Genomic DNA, 18,937 nt, shown 5'->3' with positions numbered 1-18,937 from the left:
CGTCTCCATAGATAAGGAGCATGGCTCACACGAGGCGAGCATGGATAGCGGTAGGTTGACATGGGGATAAGAGGATGAATGGCAATCATGAAGAAACCACTCTCCCCCGATTGGCGACCCGTAGGAGTACCCGCTAGCTAAGGCCAACGGGTAATTAAGGGATCGAGCATGAAGTACAGAGTAGATAAAGCCCAAAACAAAAGGATCTGTACGTAATTGACCCAACTGCTGGGAGTGGGTTGCTGCCACACGATGTAATTTGCCAAAAAAGGGGACGTCGTGCCGAGGCGAGTGCTAATTTCGATACGGAAATGCTTGGCAAGATAAGAATGTGCTGTAGCACTATTGGTACATACAGTATGATACGAAGTACTCCGCACGGAGTAGACAGATAAGAATACAATCCCGGGTTTCCATCCCACTCCTTGAACTTCTTTTGTCTTCAACCGCGCGACATCATTATTACTTTACATTTGTCACTTGAGTCTACAAAACACGCGGTAGACGCGATATCGGAGCGGTTAACTCAGTACCTTAGTCTATAACCGAAACCTGAACGACTTCGATTCACCCAAGAAGTATATGATAATTGCCATACTCCGCGTATTGTATACTCCGTATATTACATATCCAGTATCTCGCACAAAACGAAGCACAAGCGCATCGTCCTCCATTAACATCTAATTTGTATACATAAGTCTGCGAAGACCTAGACTCTATTCCCCTACTGCTTATTATAATGCGAAACCGAGACATCCTACAAATCCCAACACCACCAATGCCCCGCTCACTCCGAGCTTTCTCCCAATACCAGTCTTTTTAGGTTGACTCATGTTATACGTAGTAATATTTGACTTCTTCGAAAAGCAGATCACCGAATCATTGTTCCGGATCCCGTAAGTCGGGGTGGAACTCACCACCTGTGCAGCAAGACCCACGCAGTCTAGATTTCCTATCGACGTGATATTGATTTGCCTCATGTAGTCCAAGGCGGGAAGGTCGACACTAATTTTCCATTATCAGTTCCATTTCCCAAAATAACAAACGGCGAGAAGGTAGCGGGGGCAAAGTTCTATTTTGGAGACTTACGCATCGATATTTCCTATCAAAAATATCGAATTCACCCTTCGCAAGCTCGGGAACGACAAGCTGATGGCCGGTGGACTCACCCCAGATAGATTGAAGTTTATCTTGCTCGCCTGCTCGAGTTTCGGGACTTTCACACTCTTAATCTTATCCGCATATTCAATCGCAAATATCCCAGATCCCCCGGAGGTCGTTATGTTGACCAAATCTGGTAGCTCCAGATCCGTCACATTCAGCGGATACTCTGGCGTAGGATTATCAGATAGTCGATTTATCGACCACTGTCCCCGGAACGCCGCTTGACTGATAGTAACCACACCAGGGATAGAGAGTGAGCCATTGACCCCTTTCTGGACAAAGACGTTCCTTAAAAATTCTGTACAGTTGTTTGGTGCTGGCCCGGTTGTGGAATCGTATCTCCTCATCTCATAGAAGGGCGCCGCCGTGGTGCGGCACGCGTAATTGAGTTTTGTGCAGTCAGCCAAGGAGGCTATATTTGTGGAGTTAAACAAGAGGGCGTCTTGATTGTAGAACTGCTTGGGGCAGGACGATTCCGCTAATCCAAAGGTTAGTAATCAGCATTATGAGCGCCCGAGCAAATCGGTCGTGAATCATGAGGCGATATTGCCCTTAAGTTAGGTAGTTGAAGTGCGCACAAGGACACATAGAAAATAGCAATGCGCTTACTAGTTGTATCTTGAGCAACCGCTCCTCCAGCAATAGCAGCGATCACAACATACGAGTAGCTAGAAACCCTCATATCTTCAATTTTTGTAAATTGTAGCTAATTGCGATATTTTGCAGCTATGCGACGCAATAGCATTGCCACAAAACAAGAGCAGGTAAGTTATATACACGCACCATGGCCAAGCAAAACTGTGCCTAAACGACGCAAATGAGACCGGCAACCGTCAAAATACAGTGAAGGTCGTACTCGTTAATGTCTCATCGCGGCGTCGTGAAAAATACGATTGGGCACGAAGTACCCATCGCCACACGTGGGAGGGCTGAGCCACAATCTGGAAATTGGCGTTTTGGCTGTGCGCCCAGATCTTGCGCATATATTAGTACTTGATACTTGATCGAGGACGATCATGCATTATTGTATTCGGTACTTGCTGCGTTCCCTTTCTGGCAACACGATATATAATACATTCGAAGACCACGACGACGGGATCTGCTAAGCCCGGTTGGACAATTTAGCAAATCAACTGGATGCCACGTATGTCAATTTCACAAACATATTTTTATGATTTGTCCGCGATTTTTCCCCGTCAAAACTCCCGTTTATTTACTTTCGGGATTTTAATATTAAACGCCATTGAAAATATTTCAAATAAGATGGGTTTAAGATGATCGTGTGATCCTTGCTATGTTAAGACGCTTAGGCTTGTGCCATGCTAACAGCTTTTGAAATCTGTAGGTAGGGTGTTAGGTAACGTAAGATAGATTAACGGAAAGTTTTTCTATTGTAAAAGCTCTTGTATTCTAGTCGTAGAGTAAAGTCGGAAGAGTAAGAATAAAGTCAGAAGAGTGAGAGCAAAATCGCAGGGCTAAGCAAAATAATCGTCGAGGTTATCACAGGATCACGGCATTGTACAATTGCTAGGTCGGCGTACTTCGTATTTCTTGTTCTTTCTTTTCCCCCTGCTCGCTAAACCATTTTGCCTTGGGCCACAAATATCTGTACTAGTCCGAGAAGACAGCTCAACTAGGAAATGGTACTAAAATACTTCTCCATGCGCTCCCCTCTGAGCTCGTATCGACATAGAGATAATCTAGTGATCTTAACTATGTCAAGCTATCTTAATGCGAAAAAACAATTTTATTTTAACCACGATAAGGAGATATACCCTTATAAGTTGTGACATTTGCTAGGGCTGTATGCCGGAAGAGTATTGTAGGAGGGATATTCTAATTATATAACAAGCTTGAGAAAATGCCACTACTCCGCACTATTCTACAGCACCCCGATCTGTTCGTAAGGTAGGTAGCCTGTGCCGCTGTGGGATCAGCATGCTGGTAACACCAACTCGGTGAGCGGATAGGGCTTTCCATGGGCAGGGGAAATCTTGCCCGAAATGACTTAAACGAGACCAGCAGGTGGGTGCTTCGTACCTTGCCAAGGATACGGTTTGGAGGCCTATTTTGAACCCATAGGCTAGCTGTCTTCACAGTGGCTGCCGATCATCAGCGATTTGAGCTAATAGAATTCAGGTACTATTTAGGTACTAAGTGCGTAGTGCATGACCTCGACTTTAAGAAAACCCCGTTTTAGCAGCGTATGCCAACCTTCACGCCATCAATGCCGTGATTCACCATACACTTTTGGAACCCACCTAGCTAAATATACAACTCACTCGCTGTTATATTTAGTCTCCAGTGCGGGGGTAGAGGCTTGCGGAGTACTCCGTACGTGGAAGAGAGGATTGACAGAACCCAGTACTTCGTATCAGCATGATGAAGGCTCGGACCGCTGGGAAACGTGGCTAGGGAGTTCGAGCGCTCGGGTTTCCCGTGGGGAGTCGGATCGCGTCACGGAAGCGCTTTTTGCGGCGAAGGCGGAAATTAGGAGACAATTGCCTTACCATTACCCCGGGTCCACGACGATTGTGGAATACTCTGCAGAGTGGCTGCAGCTGAACCATTGGCTCCCTGTTGGCCGGATCGCTTCTAGTTTTCCCGGCCGAAACCTAATACCAACACAATGGATTCGGTGGTTACACAAGAAGGGGGGCTGGGCATCCTAACCTCCGCTCTCCATTTAGAGGCCGAGGTTGCTCCGTAAAGGGATGAAGTACATGTACGTATCTAGGTATTCTTTGATATATGACTGCCTTTTCCCCAGCTGTCGGGCAGTGCCTCGATCTTGTGTAGTATCGAGTTTGGCCAAGATCGTCAAGATAACAACTATGTTTTCTCCATCTACTCCCCCATCCACTCCCCCGTCCACTTCTATATCTCGATCTCGATCTCAAGCCTCCACCCCCTCCACTCCCTCCACCCCAACCCCAATTGAAGCATTGGCATGCCGTGTTTGCACTCTAAGCGAAATCATAGCACAACTCTCCGACGAAAATGATGAGGTTCGGTTCCAGTGTCTGGCATACGCCCGCCGCGGGAATAGTGCCAGGTATTACCGCTGCCCATGGAGCAGTCGGGATTTCGAAACCTCTCACCCCGACCTATATCAGCAGGCAACAGAAGTCATGAGCAAAGTTCGAGCGACATCGTTCGAGTACTCTTGGTTTGTCATGAGGATCTTTTTCTGCGAGACCCACCACAAAAAGCAAAAATTCCAAAAATACTACGACGGGATTGAGGCTCACTGGAATGGGGATGGTAATGGAGAAGTAGAAGAACTCTTGAACGCAATTCGACACGTTCGCAATTTCCAACTTTCAATCCACCCAGCACCAACAGTGACCATGTCACCCTCGTTGCCACACCGTTTCCGGAAGTCTTTTGGAATGGAGTCTGCAGCCAGCGCAACTTCTCCACAGCCGCCATTGACGGCCCAAAATAATCGAATACCCATAGCCACGACGGAAACTAGTGGCCACACCCAGAGCCTGCCTAACCTGGGCCTAATACCCGAGACTACTATTGAACCGAAATCTAGCACCCCATTCCCTCCTTCTGTACAAACTCGACACACGCGAAGCCGAAGTACCCCGTCTACGAGTAGCAATGAGCCGCAACATACACGGGGCTCCGGTGACCAACAGTTGTACGGTGGGAGTCAAGGTAGCTCTCTTCAAAATGCACCGTCTCAAATCCGCCTCGCTTCTACCTTGCAAAGCCCGGTTGCAGGACTAAGCGGAGTAATCCCAGCACCTGGATCCTCAGTTGAATCTCCATTCCTAGATGCCCCAACTCACACCTCATCGAATGGGCACGCCAGACGGAGAAGCAATCCCCCACAACCTAGTTTTGTCGTTGCTGATGCTCAAGTGACAGCCACACAACCAGGTCACGAAGCAAGCGCGACTAGCACCAAAACGATGGAAGTCTTAATTTCTTCAACCGCTCCCCAAAGGACCTCCCTTGATTTTAGCTTTCCAATCCCAAACGCACAGCTTTCCCTCTTGAGTCCGTCCACATCAACACCGAATGGTTCGACATTATCTGCAGCTGCTTTAATCCTCGAGGCCTCAGGTATCACAAATACACCGAGACCAAGTGTAAATGGCCAGCCAGAAGCTGCAACAGGGCCAGCTCTCACCTCATCCACCCCCCATATGCTAGACTCTGATGTTCCGCGCGACGTGGTAGCAAGAACGGACACTGTTTCTGAAATGACAGCTATTTCCGTTCCAGCTTCGTTCTCCCCGACGTCTTGGGATGGTTTTTATAAGGAACCCGTGGGCGCAGGAAACCCTCGATTGGGACCTCAGAAGATACCCCAGCGCCAGAGGTCAAAGGATGATACATGTTTAGACCAATTGGCCAGATCTTTAGCCGCCGTAACTCCACCTCTATCCAACCCAAATACGGAACGCCAGATTCCGGCGCCTGAATCAACTAACAAAGTATATCGACCTAACACCCCCCTCTTCATTGATTACGCCGTTCGTCGCGAGATCATGGATGGTGTAGACAAAGAAGGGCACGTCTACATCCTAAAAGCGCCAGAATACTTCCAACAGAATTTCCCCGAAGGACCACCGATGTTGAAGATTGGTAAATCGGCTGATATTCCCGGCCGAATCAATAGTCTTAGAACAAGCTGCGGGCTATTAGATTTGGCGAGAGTTGAAGATCCCGAGGACAGACCTCTTAAGTTGTACTGGAAGATTGAGCGGCTTGTTCACGCTGAGCTTCGCAACTTTAACCAAATCTTGAAATGCACCAAATGCAGGGGCAAAAAAGGCTCCGAGACGGAACATACGGAATGGTTTGCGGTAACGGAGGAGGTGGCGCTAAGGACTGTGCAGAGGTGGCGTAGGTTCATTCAGCAGGAGCCTTATGGTGATAACGGGATTCTTAAGGAGTTCTGGAGCTGGAAAATTATATCTGACAATTTGCCAAAGCCCAAAAATGAAAAATGGGATGACTCGAAGAACCGAGATGAGCGCTGGACAAAGTGGCTGGAAGATGGAGAGAATAGAAGCAACAAGGCTTGAATGACGTAACTTTATAATGATTTGCTTGTAAGATCTGACAGTCCTTCAAAGTTATGAATGCATCGCGAAATACAATTTCGAGTGGATAGGGTTGGACAATCGACCGAGTGAGTTGCGTCGATATAAAGTCCCTAACGACCAAAGTCTAGTGCATGAGAAAGGTTACCTACATCAACACATAACCGTTATAAATACCCTCACCCTCTCGTGAGCCGCACATATGAGTGAGTGCCTACCTTATCTACCTACCTATCTATCTAACAAAAATGATTTTATTCTGTTGTTCTTCCTTAGCGGCTTCTAACTAAGGCGACGACAGTTTAACTAGCCGACCTTTAGCCGTTGTCCGAGCCATACTCGTAACTCGTACTCGTAGTGTACGAGTACGAACGGGGCAAGTGCGGGGACGACTTGCTCATCTTGCAGTATCAACCATCAACAATCTCACAACCCTATTTTACGTAGCACAATCTATTGAAATCATATCAGTCTTAGACCTCCTCATCGCCTCCATAGGCATCATTCAGACTAATTGCGAAGCACCGCAATGTCTTCGGTTAATAAGGCAAACACGATGGTTAGCCCAACTGGCATCTCAGACCATTCAAACACCACAGCAGAGGGGAAGAGAAAGGCCAAGAAGCGGGTTCGAGCTTTCACCTCGGAGGATCGCGCTTCTCATCGGGCCATTGAAAAGCAAAGGCGCGAGGCGCTTAATCAAAGTTTCCTGGTAAGTAGAAACACAACATCCTAACCGGCCCTGCTCGTGGGCTCAGCATATACCGCGAGCCATTTACCGCGAGCCTGCCATATCTCTATCAAATAAGTTATATTGGAAAGACGGGGATATCTTCAAATTCATGAATCTTTGCAAGTCGCGGCTCCGGCCGGTGTACCACATGTTCTTTTTTTTCTAAGCGTGCGTTTAGGACCTGGCGCGCCTGCTTCCATCTCTAGCCCATGCCCGCCGCCTTTCCAAGTCTGTTATTGTCAACGAAAGCATTTCCTACCTGAAGACGCAGCGGGAGATACGCCTTGCCGCTGCCAGCGAAGTGAGTAAACTCCTCGCGGATTACGATTTGCTTCGCAGAGCACTCAACAACCGGGTGCCCGACAATTCTGCAGCAGACATGCTGCAAATACCACCTCGGCCAGTGAGCGATGCGCTCATGAATCTTCTGGGGGTAGAGCAGGAAGAATTTGGCACCTTCCCTGGAGGATTTGGTGACAATGGCCCAGGTGACGAGGCCGAGGACCAGCAGGCTGGAGAAAGCGATCATCCCGCTGGTCAGGGAAATAACGAATTCACTGATTTATCAAATTCGCCGTTGAATACCTCATTGCCGGGGACAAGTTCTCTAATAACCTCTGCGGCCTCGGCGCCCGATTTCTTGGCCATACAACCACCCCTTAATATGTTAGCGCCTAATGCCGCCTACGAGACTAATCCACAAGGCGATCTGGACCCTTCTAACCCGTTAGCTATTGGTAGCTCTTCCTTGTTTGGAAATCTAGCGGCGGCGAATGGGAATATTCCGGACCAATTTCTCTCTGCAAATGGATGGCCCCCGAATATCTATTCTGAGCCAGCATTTCACAGTAATTGCGATCCAACTCAATCATTTTTCAGCAATGACATCCTCTCATCACAGTTCCGCGAGCAACCCCCCATGGCCGAAAATACTAGTTATGGTTTTGCACCATAGCCATTTCAAATTTCAATGGTGATTATGATTTCGCGCAGGATGTATGTATCATTCTATTTTATGCTAACTCTATTGCTGACTACTCTATAAAGGAAATCGGAATTGACTTGCTGAGACTGAATGAGCATGTTGACTCACACCCGCGCCATAGCCTCCTCGATCACCGCCTTGCTCCTCATCTCACCCCCTTTGAATAGATCAAGCGCCTCAAATAAGCGCGTCTTGGTCACTGGGTCTGCTTCGATCGCCTTTTCCAATTCGGATCCATTGTTTGCCAGATAGTCGATGTCGGTACTGGCCAACTTGCCGTCCCATTTTGCTGCGGCCAGCGGGTCTGTCTTGGCCACCTTCGAAAGCCGCGCAGGAGGTGGGCCTGCGCCCTTGTATGCGCCTCCATTCTTGTACGCATGCGTGGGCTTCGGTACGCCTTCCCCTGGCTGCTTGCTACCATCATACTCGAGCTTGCTCAGCTGTGTTAGTACGTCGGACGAAATGGTCGCGTGATGACAGCCCATTTCACCAGCGGCCATTGCCTCTTTAGGAGAGATGAAGCTAATACAGTGTCAGTATATGATGCTAGCATTGAAGATTACAAGTAATTACCTGGCGGACTTCACCATTGGCTGTTCCTTGCCGGTCTCCTTGTAGAGACGCTTGTACGTTTCGAGGATCTGTATCATGCGCGCAGACATTGTATGCTGTGTTGCTGGATCCTCCACATCTGGCCAGAGGGATAGTTCGGCATGGGCGCGGACCTCTATGATTGCGAACCCAGTTAGTAACCTATGCATTCCCGACCTGAGTTGAAGACTAACCGTTGTAGTAGGGACTAATATATAGACACCCCGCCTGGCTTGATGCAATTGCTTGAGGAAGTCCAAACAGCGAAGTGCCAAGTGTTCGAATACCCTCCTTGAGCAGGATCGGGCCCGCATTCATGGCCGGGCCGGTGCAGGGAATCTTGATGCAGAACCGATCCTTAGAGATTCCCACGCTCTCAAACTCGCGGGCGTAGGCGCGAGCATGCTCCACGACCTTCTCGGTGCTGTACGCATGGAAGGGCGATGTCTGGAGGAGGACTCGGCCTTGGATATTTCCGATGTTCTCGGCGCAGAGGAGGACGCTCTGTGTAGGACGGGATTAGTCTCTTGTATTCCTCGCCCCGGAGTTAGATACACGCACGATTCGGTCGAGAACCGCCTCCCACCCTTGGTCTTTACGTTCTCTCACGGCCTTCAGGAACAGCTCTTTGTTCTCGGGGATGGACATCTGCTCATTCACCAACAGCTGGTTGCTGGTCTGATTGTGAGGCGTGAAGGGAAGGCTTTTGGCGAAGGTGGGGTCCATGCAATCGACATCGACATTTACTGTATGGGGGAGTCAGCATTTAATCTCTTCATCCGAATGAGAACGGGGGCCCATTTGTGACTTACGTTGCTCCTCGAGCTTCTGGAGCCAGGAAACGGGAATGCTACCCATGGTGGATTATGAATGGTGACTTGTGAATTGTGATGGGCTGGTTGTGTGATTGGGAAGATGGATGAGAGGGTTGGTTGCTGATTGAACTGGATGTGCTTGACGAAGGTCTGCTTTATATACTGTACATACATAGGTATAGGTCGGTCTATATCAAGTACCTGAGAACCACCACGTGAAGCCATCGCTGCGTGCACACACAGGGCAGAGTACACATGCAGGGCAAAGTGGGATGATGGCGGGGGAGAACGGCGATAGGGGGGAATTCCACCCATCTTGACACTGGACACACACAGGGCACAAATCGGCAAAGCTGCCTGCGCAGGTCAGTGCCGCTAGCGCCGTCCCGTGGCTGAAGGGATGACGACACCACATATCCACGAGGTACTTCCCCATACCCGACAACTATACTGTAAACCATGTATCGAGAACAAAAAAGTACTAGGTCGAATAAGTGTCCTGTGCGGGAACAGCTGTCCTGTACAGGCAGCCCGGGTTTTAATCTCAATTATACATGGCCCGTAATCCATGCCTCCTATCCATAATCCATGATCCATCAACCATTAGCTCGGGACACCAACCAAAGCCCTGGGGAAAACCTGGGGTCCCCGCGCCCCGCTTCCCCGCGCCCAGGTCTGTCCTTGCGTGTACAGATAGCAAACCACGACGACGGTCATTATGACTTACTCGGGCATGCTCCGATATAGTCAACCAGGAAACCATGTTCGCCATCACCAAGAAAAAGTATAAGATGGCCCGCTCGGAATCGTGGATCTGCAATCGAGAGCCAGGTGCCACAAGCAATCGCAACACCAGACCACCATGTCACATTCACCCTCCCCGTCCATGAGCAAAACCACCAAGGACACTTTTCAGCATGTCGAAGATAAAGCCTTAGCTGAGAGTTACATCAATGTGGGCACTGATTATGCCAACAACGTAAATGCAAAGTAAGTCATGCTTGGGTACTTCATCTTCTGCGAGCAGCGTAACTGACAGTTCAATGCCATAGAATTCGCAATCCCCTGGCCGGAATCCCCAAACCCGAGCTGCTAGCCGATGTCGCCGCTTTCTGTAAGAAGGCCGGACTCGACGATAAGGTATCGGTCTTCCAGAAGGGAGCTCTGGTTGCCCAAAATCCAGACGGATTTGAAGATATAGAAGAACTGGAGGAGGATGATAAGATCCCGATTCGCCGCGAGAAAACTCGTCAGTTGGACGCCCTCCGTTGTTTTATCATGCCCCCTCTAAATTTTTATCTAGATAAATGGCATTTGCCCTGGGCGTTGTATTTCAGTGTTGCAGTCTGCTCTCTTGGCTCGGCCATTCAGTACGTTTCTAACTTGGTGATAAATTTCGTGAAATATCTGTCTGACTCTCTCTGCGTAGGGGATGGGACAATACGGGGGCAAATGGAGCTAATTTATCCTTTCCACTGGAGTTCGGCATTGAGAATAATACCTGGCTTGTGGGTTTCGTCAATGCTGCGTAAGTCCCGTGGGTCTACATTGATAAGGCTGGGTACTAACATCGGTTCAGGCCAGGAATCTCCGGTCTTATGAGGTATCATCGGCCGTGTTCTTCTATTTACCCTCTCACTTCCCTTCCGTAGCTTGTAATGGCAATTTTCAACTCGTACCAGCCCTCATTTTCTCATGCAACAATGTCAGGTCTGGGCTGATTTTGTTCTAGTACATGGGTGGCGGATCCAATGAATAATTGGGTGGGCCGCAGAGGTGTGATATTCATTACTGGCCTCTTGTAAGTCCCACACAGCATTGATAAGCACTTTTTCATGGCTGACGGGTCTCTGTAGCGTCATCTTTCCAGTACTCGGACAAGCATTTACCCATAACTGGTGGAGCTTGCTAATTTGCCGGTTGCTTATGGGATTCGGTATGATTATTTCAAGTACTTTCTATAGGTGATACTAACTACTACAGGCATGGGGATCAAGACAACTACCATCCCTATCATGACTTCTGAGATCGTCCCAGCTGTCATCCGTGGCGGGCTCGTGATGAGCTTCCAGCTTTTTGTTGCCCTTGGAATCCTTATGTAAGTCACCTATATAACCCCATTAACATAGTGCTAATAGATGATAGCGGTTTCTGTTCCAATCTCGTGTTTTATCGTGTTGGAGACCTTGCATGGCGATATCAGCTTGCAGCAGCATTCGCTCCAGCAGTACCAATCGTGATCCTAATTTGGTTTTGCCCCGGTATGGTAACCTTTCTAGCTATTTTACGCTAAGACTAACATGATTTAGAATCTCCGCGTTGGCTCCTCAAGAAACATCGCTATAGTGACTCATTCCGATCGTTTTGTCGGCTGCGGAATTCGGAGGTTATTGCCGCTCGAGATCTGGTAAGTCCATTTGGGATTTTGAATCCCTTCGATTGTTGACACGGGAGTAGTACTACGCATATTGCCAAGTCATCGAGGAGGAACATGCGTTTGGAGGCACGACACTGCTGCGACGCGCCAAAGAGATATTCACAATCCCCCGAATTCGTCGTGCCAATCTTGGCGGTGCAATCGTAATGATTGCTCAGCAGTTCTCGGGTATAAACATTATGTCATTCTACTCGTCCACGATCTTCAAGGAAGCAGGATCGAATACGCTACAAACGCTTCTTTCTTCCTTTGGGTTTGGTCTTGTCAATTTTATCTTTGCCTTCCCCGCCATTTGGACCATTGATACGTTTGGTCGCCGGAATCTCCTACTCTTTACCTTCCCAAATATGGCATGGTGTTTGATTGCTGGCGGATGCTGCTTTCTCCTACCGACAGAGAATAGCGCTCGTCTACCACTCATCGCATTCTTTATCTACCTTTTCACAGCACTGTATTCGCCCGGTACGTTTTGCTCTCTACTTTGCCGGCTCTTGTCTCTAATTATATTAGGTATCGGCCCTGTTCCTAATGTGTACGCTTCTGAGTGTTTTCCGTTATCTCATCGAGAGATCGGAGTCGGCTTCTCTATCTTCATCAATAATACACTTTCAAGCATCCTCGGCTTGACATTCCCGTCGATCCTAAGTGGCATGGGACCCACAGGCGGTACGTCGCGAACTCTTTTAAATTCCACATCTCCAGCTGATGAATTATCTAGCATTTGGTTTCTACGCTGGTTTGAATATGTTAGCTTTTGTGATCATCTTCTTCTTCTTACCGGAAACAAAGTAAGTTATTTTGCATTCTACTATTCTAAACAGATAGCGTGTACTAACAGTTAGCTATCAAGACAACGTACACTCGAAGAGCTGGATTATATTTTTGGCGTCCCTACAAGACGTCACGCTGCATATCAAACCCGTACTTGGCTGCCGTGGTTCATTAAGCGCTATGTTTTCTTCCAGCGCAATGCCCACCTCGAACCACTGTATCATCTAGAGGGGTTTTCTCAAGGTACAGCCGTCGAACATATGGCTGTTCATTAAACACGGAGTGATGTGATCGGTGAAGTATTATCTAATTCTGATTTTGGTGCTAGTAGCGGGAGGAGATTTCGGTTTTAGTCTTATTATGTTTCAGAGTTTAATATTGTTAAATTAAAATTATTTGCCTATTCAAATTGTGTGTTATAAAGCTGTTTGCATTGGTATTGATTTCGTGCGGCCATGCATGAACTTGTAAATAGTCGTATGAGTCAGTACGATCAACATCATCGTTTCTCACTGTCTTCGAATCATCCGTGATCTCTCATAATCGAATCGATGTAATCGCGGCCTCAAATAGAGCTAGTTTATCTATTCTGGCTATATTTTAATTCGTGGTGCTATCGTAATCTCGTGTCCGTTAAAGGTGGGATTTATGGTGAGGTGGGATGTGATTTGGCTTACGAAGTACTGTACATGTACATGTACAGTATGTAGTATCGGTTATAGATTGGCCACCTGCAATCCTCAGCCACGATTTTCGAGGCTGTGAATATGCGGCCGATCATCTTTGCGGGCCCAGGATAAAGCATCTCCTCTTGACATCACCTAGCACCGTTATCCTACGACCTCAGGACCAAGTGGCAATGCGATATCTCCACGATGACGGTCTGATGCAATAAAAACGCAGAGCGGCTCGCTTTCCCTCAGTGATTGCCAGAATGTCCTTCGGCTTTGGGGTTGGCGATTTCATCGCGGTTGGTAAAATCGTGCTTACTCTCTACAACGCCTGCAAGACGCACCCGATGAGTTTCGAGAGATCGCTTTCGAACTGAGTTCAATCCACATTGCCATTTCTGACTTGTCGCAACAAAGCCAGAATCCCGAATCGCTTCTCAACCGACGAGGCTCTGATAGGCGCCCGGAATGGCTTCAAATACGTTCCAACCTCGAAGAGACACTCGATCAACTCAGAAGCCTCGTCAAGACGTATCACAACATGGGAAAGAAGGCATGGCGGCGTGTTCAATTTGCCGGCGAGAATCTTGGAGAGTTGAGGGGAAAGTTGAACTTCCATCTCAATGTTATCAATATGTTTGTTGGAAGCCTTACACTATCTGCTTTGGGACGGATGGAGCCGGTTCTAGGCCAAATCGAAGTACTGCTTCGCGAGTCTCTTCGCGAGGAGAGAGGGGGCTACAAAGCGCAGACCATTGTTTCAGCACATGAAACAAACGATCCTGTTTCGTGGGAGCAGATCGAACGAGATTTGATATTAGAGGGTATCGGAAAAGAAGACTTTGACAAGAACAAAGTCAGAATTAAGGAGCTGCTCAACTGGGTGGTGAACAACGAAGCCGATTTAAGGGAGCTGCAGGAGGTGGACGCAGATGATTCCGTTTCCCAGCAAGGATATGCTGATAGTTTGGAAGAGGGGAAAGAGACTCATGGAGATAGCTCCAGCGGATCTTTGTCCCCAGGGACCTCTGAGAGGGGAGCTCGTGAAGGAATGGCTAACCGGAACCCTGTTAGTTCGACAAGCCGTCTGCCATCATCTAAGACGAGCTCGGTCCTAGTGGAGCATTCAGATGAAGATAGAGAAAGGATGCACCGCCTAAGTGAGTCTAAAAGACTAGCCAAATTAGTCCACATTGAAGCGCCAGATTATGAAGCTGCGGATAGGGACTTGGGATCGTCAAGACGGCATGCAAGTAAACGGCCTTCGAGGGCAATAAAACCTTCACACCATCGTGTAGCAAGGGATAAAGATACACCTACTGGCAAGAGAACAATTTTTGCAACGTTGAGGGGACATATGATGAGAATTACAGGCGAGAGTGATGCAGGAAATCATTCTATGAAGCCAAGCAATCAGCGCCGGGACAACGTTGGTCAGGACCGTTCAACTCGGAGAAGGAGAAAATATATTGATGGACAATCACAATTTGCAGCGCTAGAAGCTGTAGATCCCAATTGGCGGGAAAGATGGGGCGACGATTTGAAGCAAATGGGCATCACAGACGACCTAATTCGTGATCATCAGGACTTTGTTGCAGATTTCATAAAACAAGAACAAGCTGCCCAAGTTGTGGCTCCGCGGCCAAATAGTTTTGAGAACCAGAGAGATAAAATTTCTCGTGGCCCTCCACCTCCTCCAACACCGCGGCTAAAGAGTGTGGAGAACCGGAGAGATAACGCTTCTCGTGGCCCTCCACCCCCTCTACCCCCTCTGGCATCGCCGCCAAATAGTTTTGAGAACCAGAGAGATAAAAAGTTTCGTGTCCCTCCACCTTTTCCAGCAACGCGCCCTCCACCTCTCCCGCCTCCCGCCTCCCGCTCGAAGGTATTACCCCGAATACGTGCACCACAAGTTATTGCAAGCCACGAAGACCATGTTGGAAGAGCAAACGAGGAGGAATAGAGGGAACAAAGTGGAGGAGGGAGAGAACAAAGAAGCTGGGGATTGAGATTGAAAATCCGACAAGGCTCCTAACGTTTGAAGAACAGGTGGTTCATAACAAACGAAGAGCAGAGCGGGAGTCCCTTATGAGGCTGCAAGCCTTCTGTAATACGGAGTAATGATGACGTCTTTTACCAACTTTGGTCTAACGCAGCGGAGAGCCAAATCCGACGCCTTGTACGTAGTAATAAAGTATACAAACGTGGAAGCAATCGGTCTTCCTTATATATTGGAATTAGGAAACATACTACTTTTAGATTATGTTTGTTTGGGCGTGGAGTCTTTTGCTGGCTACCTACTGTCTATACAGGAGCTGTCAAACATCCCAGATTCCCGGCTAGCTCTAGATATCTGACAAGTTTGTTGAGCTGCTGTACCAAGAATCTCACGTGAATGAAATCTATGGGTGACAAATGTGAACGACCTAGGTTTTCTAAGCTCTCTACAATATGTCGCCACCTTCCTTTCTAGTTGGTTGAGAATCACCTCGATACATGGCGCCTCAATCTCATATCTCCTTCATTTTCTAGCTATGCTTGAAGCTACTCGTTCGAATAGATTACATTAGATAGATAAAATGCACTAATTCATCATTTAATCTAGACTTTGACAATAAACAAACTCGGGATTGCCACACAAAATATCCACACGCACGAGACTGATATATGGAATACTATCTTTTCGAATCTTGTTAAATCATACATATATATAATATATGTCAATAACGGTATATGGATTATATATAAAGAAAAATGGGCAAAGAAATCAATAGTTATTCCATAGCCCTATCTAGCCTCGCCGTTTTCAAATATGTGTAAGCTGAAGCATGAACATCTCTCATCATCAGTAGTCCACCGGAAACCGTGTTCTCAAGTGCTCCCCGTACTTGTAGAAGAAGAAAGGAATGGGCACAAACGCTAGAGCAATAAAAGCTAGCAAACTATTTCCCCAGCCAAGTCCCAAAGCCGTGTATAAATGGGGGCCCGCAAGAGGCAACAATGCCCCGAATAGGCTACGAAAGACGATGTTCCCAGCCAGAGCAGAAGCCGCCGCCTCGGACCCAAAGGCGTCCACGAGGTAGATCTGCGCCGGCATCATAATAAAGAAGGAGCTGAGGCCTATAAAAAAGGTACCTAAGATGGGGACGATCCAATGAACCTCGTACTTGGCGCTCCACCCGTACCAAAAGAAGCCGATAGGGACCATCGGAGACGACCACATCATTAGGAGAAATCGAAGCTCAGGCCGTCCAATAGTTCCTCCCCTTGGCTGGTGAAGGAGCTTGTCGCTCAGTACGGAAAAGAGGCCAATGCTAAATATCATACCTAGTCCGAGTCCGAGGTATGCAAGCCCTGCGATGCTGGGACCGAAGCCGTACGTCTCTTCAAACACGGCGGGGAAGGTAGTGAACAGGAGGTAAATGAGGCCAAACATGAACGCACAGTAAATAGAGAGTAAGAGGACGATGGGCGAGAAGAGGAGCATCTTGGTTGGGCGTATGATCGCGCGTGTCAGGAGCTGCGGTGGAGTAAGGTCTTTGTTGTAGGTCCGAGCCCGGATGTTGCCGTTCCCCGTCACCTTGCATAATTGGACAGCCTTGCGCTCGAGGAGAACGGGCTCGTAAGTCTCCCGCATCAACACGATAGCGAGCAGAGACACGACGCCCGACTGGGGAAACTCGTATTAGATAATCCAAATGTGCTGATATGAGGTTTGGGCTTACCAGAATCAAAATCAACCAGAAAGTCCAGCGCCAGCCGAGATTCTCCGTGACAAATCCGCCCACCACGGGACCGATTACCTGCGTGGCTATTAGGAAAGAATTCAATGTTTGAATGATAGAAAATTGACATTCACCGGACCTAGAAGTGGACCGAGGCCAAATAATGCCATCGCCTTTCCACGCTCAGCCTCGGTATGCAGGTCCGCAATGGTCCCCCCTCCTATGGACAGCGGGGAGGAAGCGGCACACCCACAGATGAAGCGAAATACTAGAAACATGGCCGTATCGGTGCTTAGTGCACAGCCGATGGTGAAGGCCATATACACCGCATTGCAAATGTGGTAGATCATTAGCCGACCGTAGGTCTCTGACATGGAGGCAAGGACAAGGGGGCCGACAGCAAATCCTAGGATGTAAATGCTGACGGTTAGGGAAGCAACGATGCTGCTGGTAATGCCAAATTTGGTGACGAGGATTTGGGCTCCAGGAGCGAACATAACTGCGGCCAGGTTCCTGTCCGTTTCATCAGACGTCTCCCGACGTCCGCCTTGATATGGGAGACTTACGAGTATAGTGTAAAGGAGCTGACGAGAAGGACATGCATTAGTTTGGCTCCCCTCGTCCAGTTTCGGGGGTTCGCACGATCTGCAGGACCGTCCCAATCGACAATGATAGGATCTTCGGCTTCCGGCGCGGGCTGACTAGTCTTCTCTTCCTCCCCGCCGCCTATCTCGGTCCTCCCCACAGATTCCAGGCCATCGCGGGCGGTGTCAGTTAAGAATGGGCTAGCCTTCAGCTTCCGCTCACCTAGGGACGGCATGGCGAAGGCAACCGGAACTACTTCCAAAATAAGGGGTCTGAGAGGAGGCTGACAGTCGGAGGACAAGTTGCAGAGCGAGTGTCGTGAGTAAATTATGGATATTGATTCCAAGCGCTGGCTGCGCTGTCAAAGTAGACTAAAATAGAAAGTTGAATGCCAACGGAAGATATGACCAAGGACTAGACACCTACACTAGTAAGGCGATGGTAGGATAATGGAGCTGTTGAGTTTGTTGTTCAAGAGAGGCAGAAGTTAAGGGAGATACAACGAGGAGAGCAACACAGGAGTGAAGATAAAAACACGTTCTTCGGGTATCATATATAATTTCCACGGATTAAAACGGGCTACAGCGAGATGACTATCCGAGCCCCGCGGAAACTATTCACTGGCCGAGCCTGGAGACTATTCCCAGCCGGCCACCCCCGAGGCCGAGAGAGACGACCTCTGCGGTGCATTGGCAACTGAATCACCCAAGGACAAGAGCATTGCCATCAGCCACTCCTCCACCCAAGCACGCAGAGATACACACGTACAGACTTATACTATGAACACTGCCGTCGAGGGCAGTACGGCAGGCACCTCCTACCGTCAAAAGTTGAGCGCAGTCGATGATCGAGAGAGCAATGTAGGCGGAGGATACATCATCACTTGTAGGACGTCGTTGACGTAGGAAGTGCTAGATCGAATTCAGTTTAGATCAGGCGGCGAGTCGATCCGCTTCGGAGGGTCGGATTGTTAGATCCGATGGGGTGATAAGATAAGATCTACTAGCGCCAATAAGTACCCCGGGATGTCTTAGCTACTACTTGTTAAAGTTTCATTTAACAACCTCTACTTCAGTGACTCTTTGTTGCCCACATTCTCTGTGCCCGAAAGGATTTGGAGCAAGACGACCGTCCGCGGACATACCGATTCACCCTTTCGGGACTCAGTCACTCATTTTGACGCATATAGAGTAGATCCTTTCCTCTATTGCGAGAACCATCAAGCCTCTCTTTTATGCACTGAATAGGCATCCTCTCGTTCGGTCCTCTAGGTATTTAGGAAGATACCTGGGTCCCACTCCAGCCGACCAGCGGGAACGGCTCGCACCAGAATTTTACCATCACTATCACCACCATGTCAGGCGCCGATGTCACCTGCTGCACACAGAGACCGA

The 18,937-nt window shown here is 48.5% G+C and overlaps 7 protein-coding genes across 7 annotated transcripts; 4 read left to right on the top strand and 3 right to left on the bottom strand.

Moving 5' to 3' along the window:
• Window positions 1-734: 734 nt before the first annotated feature.
• On the bottom strand, window positions 735-1,846 carry BP5553_06618 (uncharacterized protein; the record flags this gene model as incomplete). Its single annotated transcript, XM_032015241.1, has 3 exons — window positions 735-1,005; window positions 1,090-1,642; window positions 1,774-1,846. The coding sequence occupies 3 exons, from the start codon at window positions 1,844-1,846 to the stop codon at window positions 735-737; spliced, it is 897 nt and encodes a 298-aa protein (XP_031868662.1).
• Window positions 1,847-3,998: 2,152 nt separating this feature from the next.
• Window positions 3,999-6,212, top strand: BP5553_06617 (uncharacterized protein; the record flags this gene model as incomplete). The annotated part of the gene is made up of 1 exon (XM_032015240.1): window positions 3,999-6,212. The coding sequence occupies one exon, from the start codon at window positions 3,999-4,001 to the stop codon at window positions 6,210-6,212; it is 2,214 nt and encodes a 737-aa protein (XP_031868661.1).
• Window positions 6,213-6,759: 547 nt separating this feature from the next.
• BP5553_06616 (uncharacterized protein) lies at window positions 6,760-7,918 on the top strand (the record flags this gene model as incomplete). Its single annotated transcript, XM_032015239.1, has 2 exons — window positions 6,760-6,942; window positions 7,142-7,918. 2 exons carry the CDS (start codon window positions 6,760-6,762, stop codon window positions 7,916-7,918), a joined length of 960 nt encoding a protein of 319 aa, XP_031868660.1.
• A 134-nt stretch (window positions 7,919-8,052) lies between these two features.
• On the bottom strand, window positions 8,053-9,397 carry BP5553_06615 (Uncharacterized protein; the record flags this gene model as incomplete). Its single annotated transcript, XM_032015238.1, has 5 exons — window positions 8,053-8,470; window positions 8,522-8,675; window positions 8,734-9,043; window positions 9,101-9,285; window positions 9,352-9,397. 5 exons carry the CDS (start codon window positions 9,395-9,397, stop codon window positions 8,053-8,055), a joined length of 1,113 nt encoding a protein of 370 aa, XP_031868659.1.
• Window positions 9,398-10,216: 819 nt separating this feature from the next.
• Window positions 10,217-12,837, top strand: BP5553_06614 (Uncharacterized protein; the record flags this gene model as incomplete). The annotated part of the gene is made up of 14 exons (XM_032015237.1): window positions 10,217-10,344; window positions 10,407-10,603; window positions 10,658-10,724; window positions 10,784-10,882; window positions 10,934-10,957; window positions 11,087-11,155; window positions 11,211-11,290; window positions 11,338-11,452; window positions 11,500-11,615; window positions 11,664-11,761; window positions 11,812-12,253; window positions 12,302-12,457; window positions 12,510-12,579; window positions 12,642-12,837. The coding sequence occupies 14 exons, from the start codon at window positions 10,217-10,219 to the stop codon at window positions 12,835-12,837; spliced, it is 1,857 nt and encodes a 618-aa protein (XP_031868658.1).
• A 659-nt stretch (window positions 12,838-13,496) lies between these two features.
• On the top strand, window positions 13,497-15,196 carry BP5553_06613 (uncharacterized protein; the record flags this gene model as incomplete). The annotated part of the gene is made up of 2 exons (XM_032015236.1): window positions 13,497-13,536; window positions 13,572-15,196. 2 exons carry the CDS (start codon window positions 13,497-13,499, stop codon window positions 15,194-15,196), a joined length of 1,665 nt encoding a protein of 554 aa, XP_031868657.1.
• Window positions 15,197-16,078: 882 nt separating this feature from the next.
• BP5553_06612 (putative MFS transporter) lies at window positions 16,079-17,778 on the bottom strand (the record flags this gene model as incomplete). The annotated part of the gene is made up of 4 exons (XM_032015235.1): window positions 16,079-16,903; window positions 16,959-17,036; window positions 17,093-17,471; window positions 17,525-17,778. 4 exons carry the CDS (start codon window positions 17,776-17,778, stop codon window positions 16,079-16,081), a joined length of 1,536 nt encoding a protein of 511 aa, XP_031868656.1.
• Window positions 17,779-18,937: the final 1,159 nt, after the last annotated feature.

Source organism: Venustampulla echinocandica, assembly GCF_003357145.1.
Source record: "Venustampulla echinocandica strain BP 5553 chromosome Unknown scaffold_4, whole genome shotgun sequence".
NCBI classification, from domain to species: domain Eukaryota; kingdom Fungi; phylum Ascomycota; class Leotiomycetes; order Helotiales; family Pleuroascaceae; genus Venustampulla; species Venustampulla echinocandica.
Note: the sequence above shows the minus strand (reverse complement) of the source record. Positions and strands in the feature narration are given on the sequence as shown.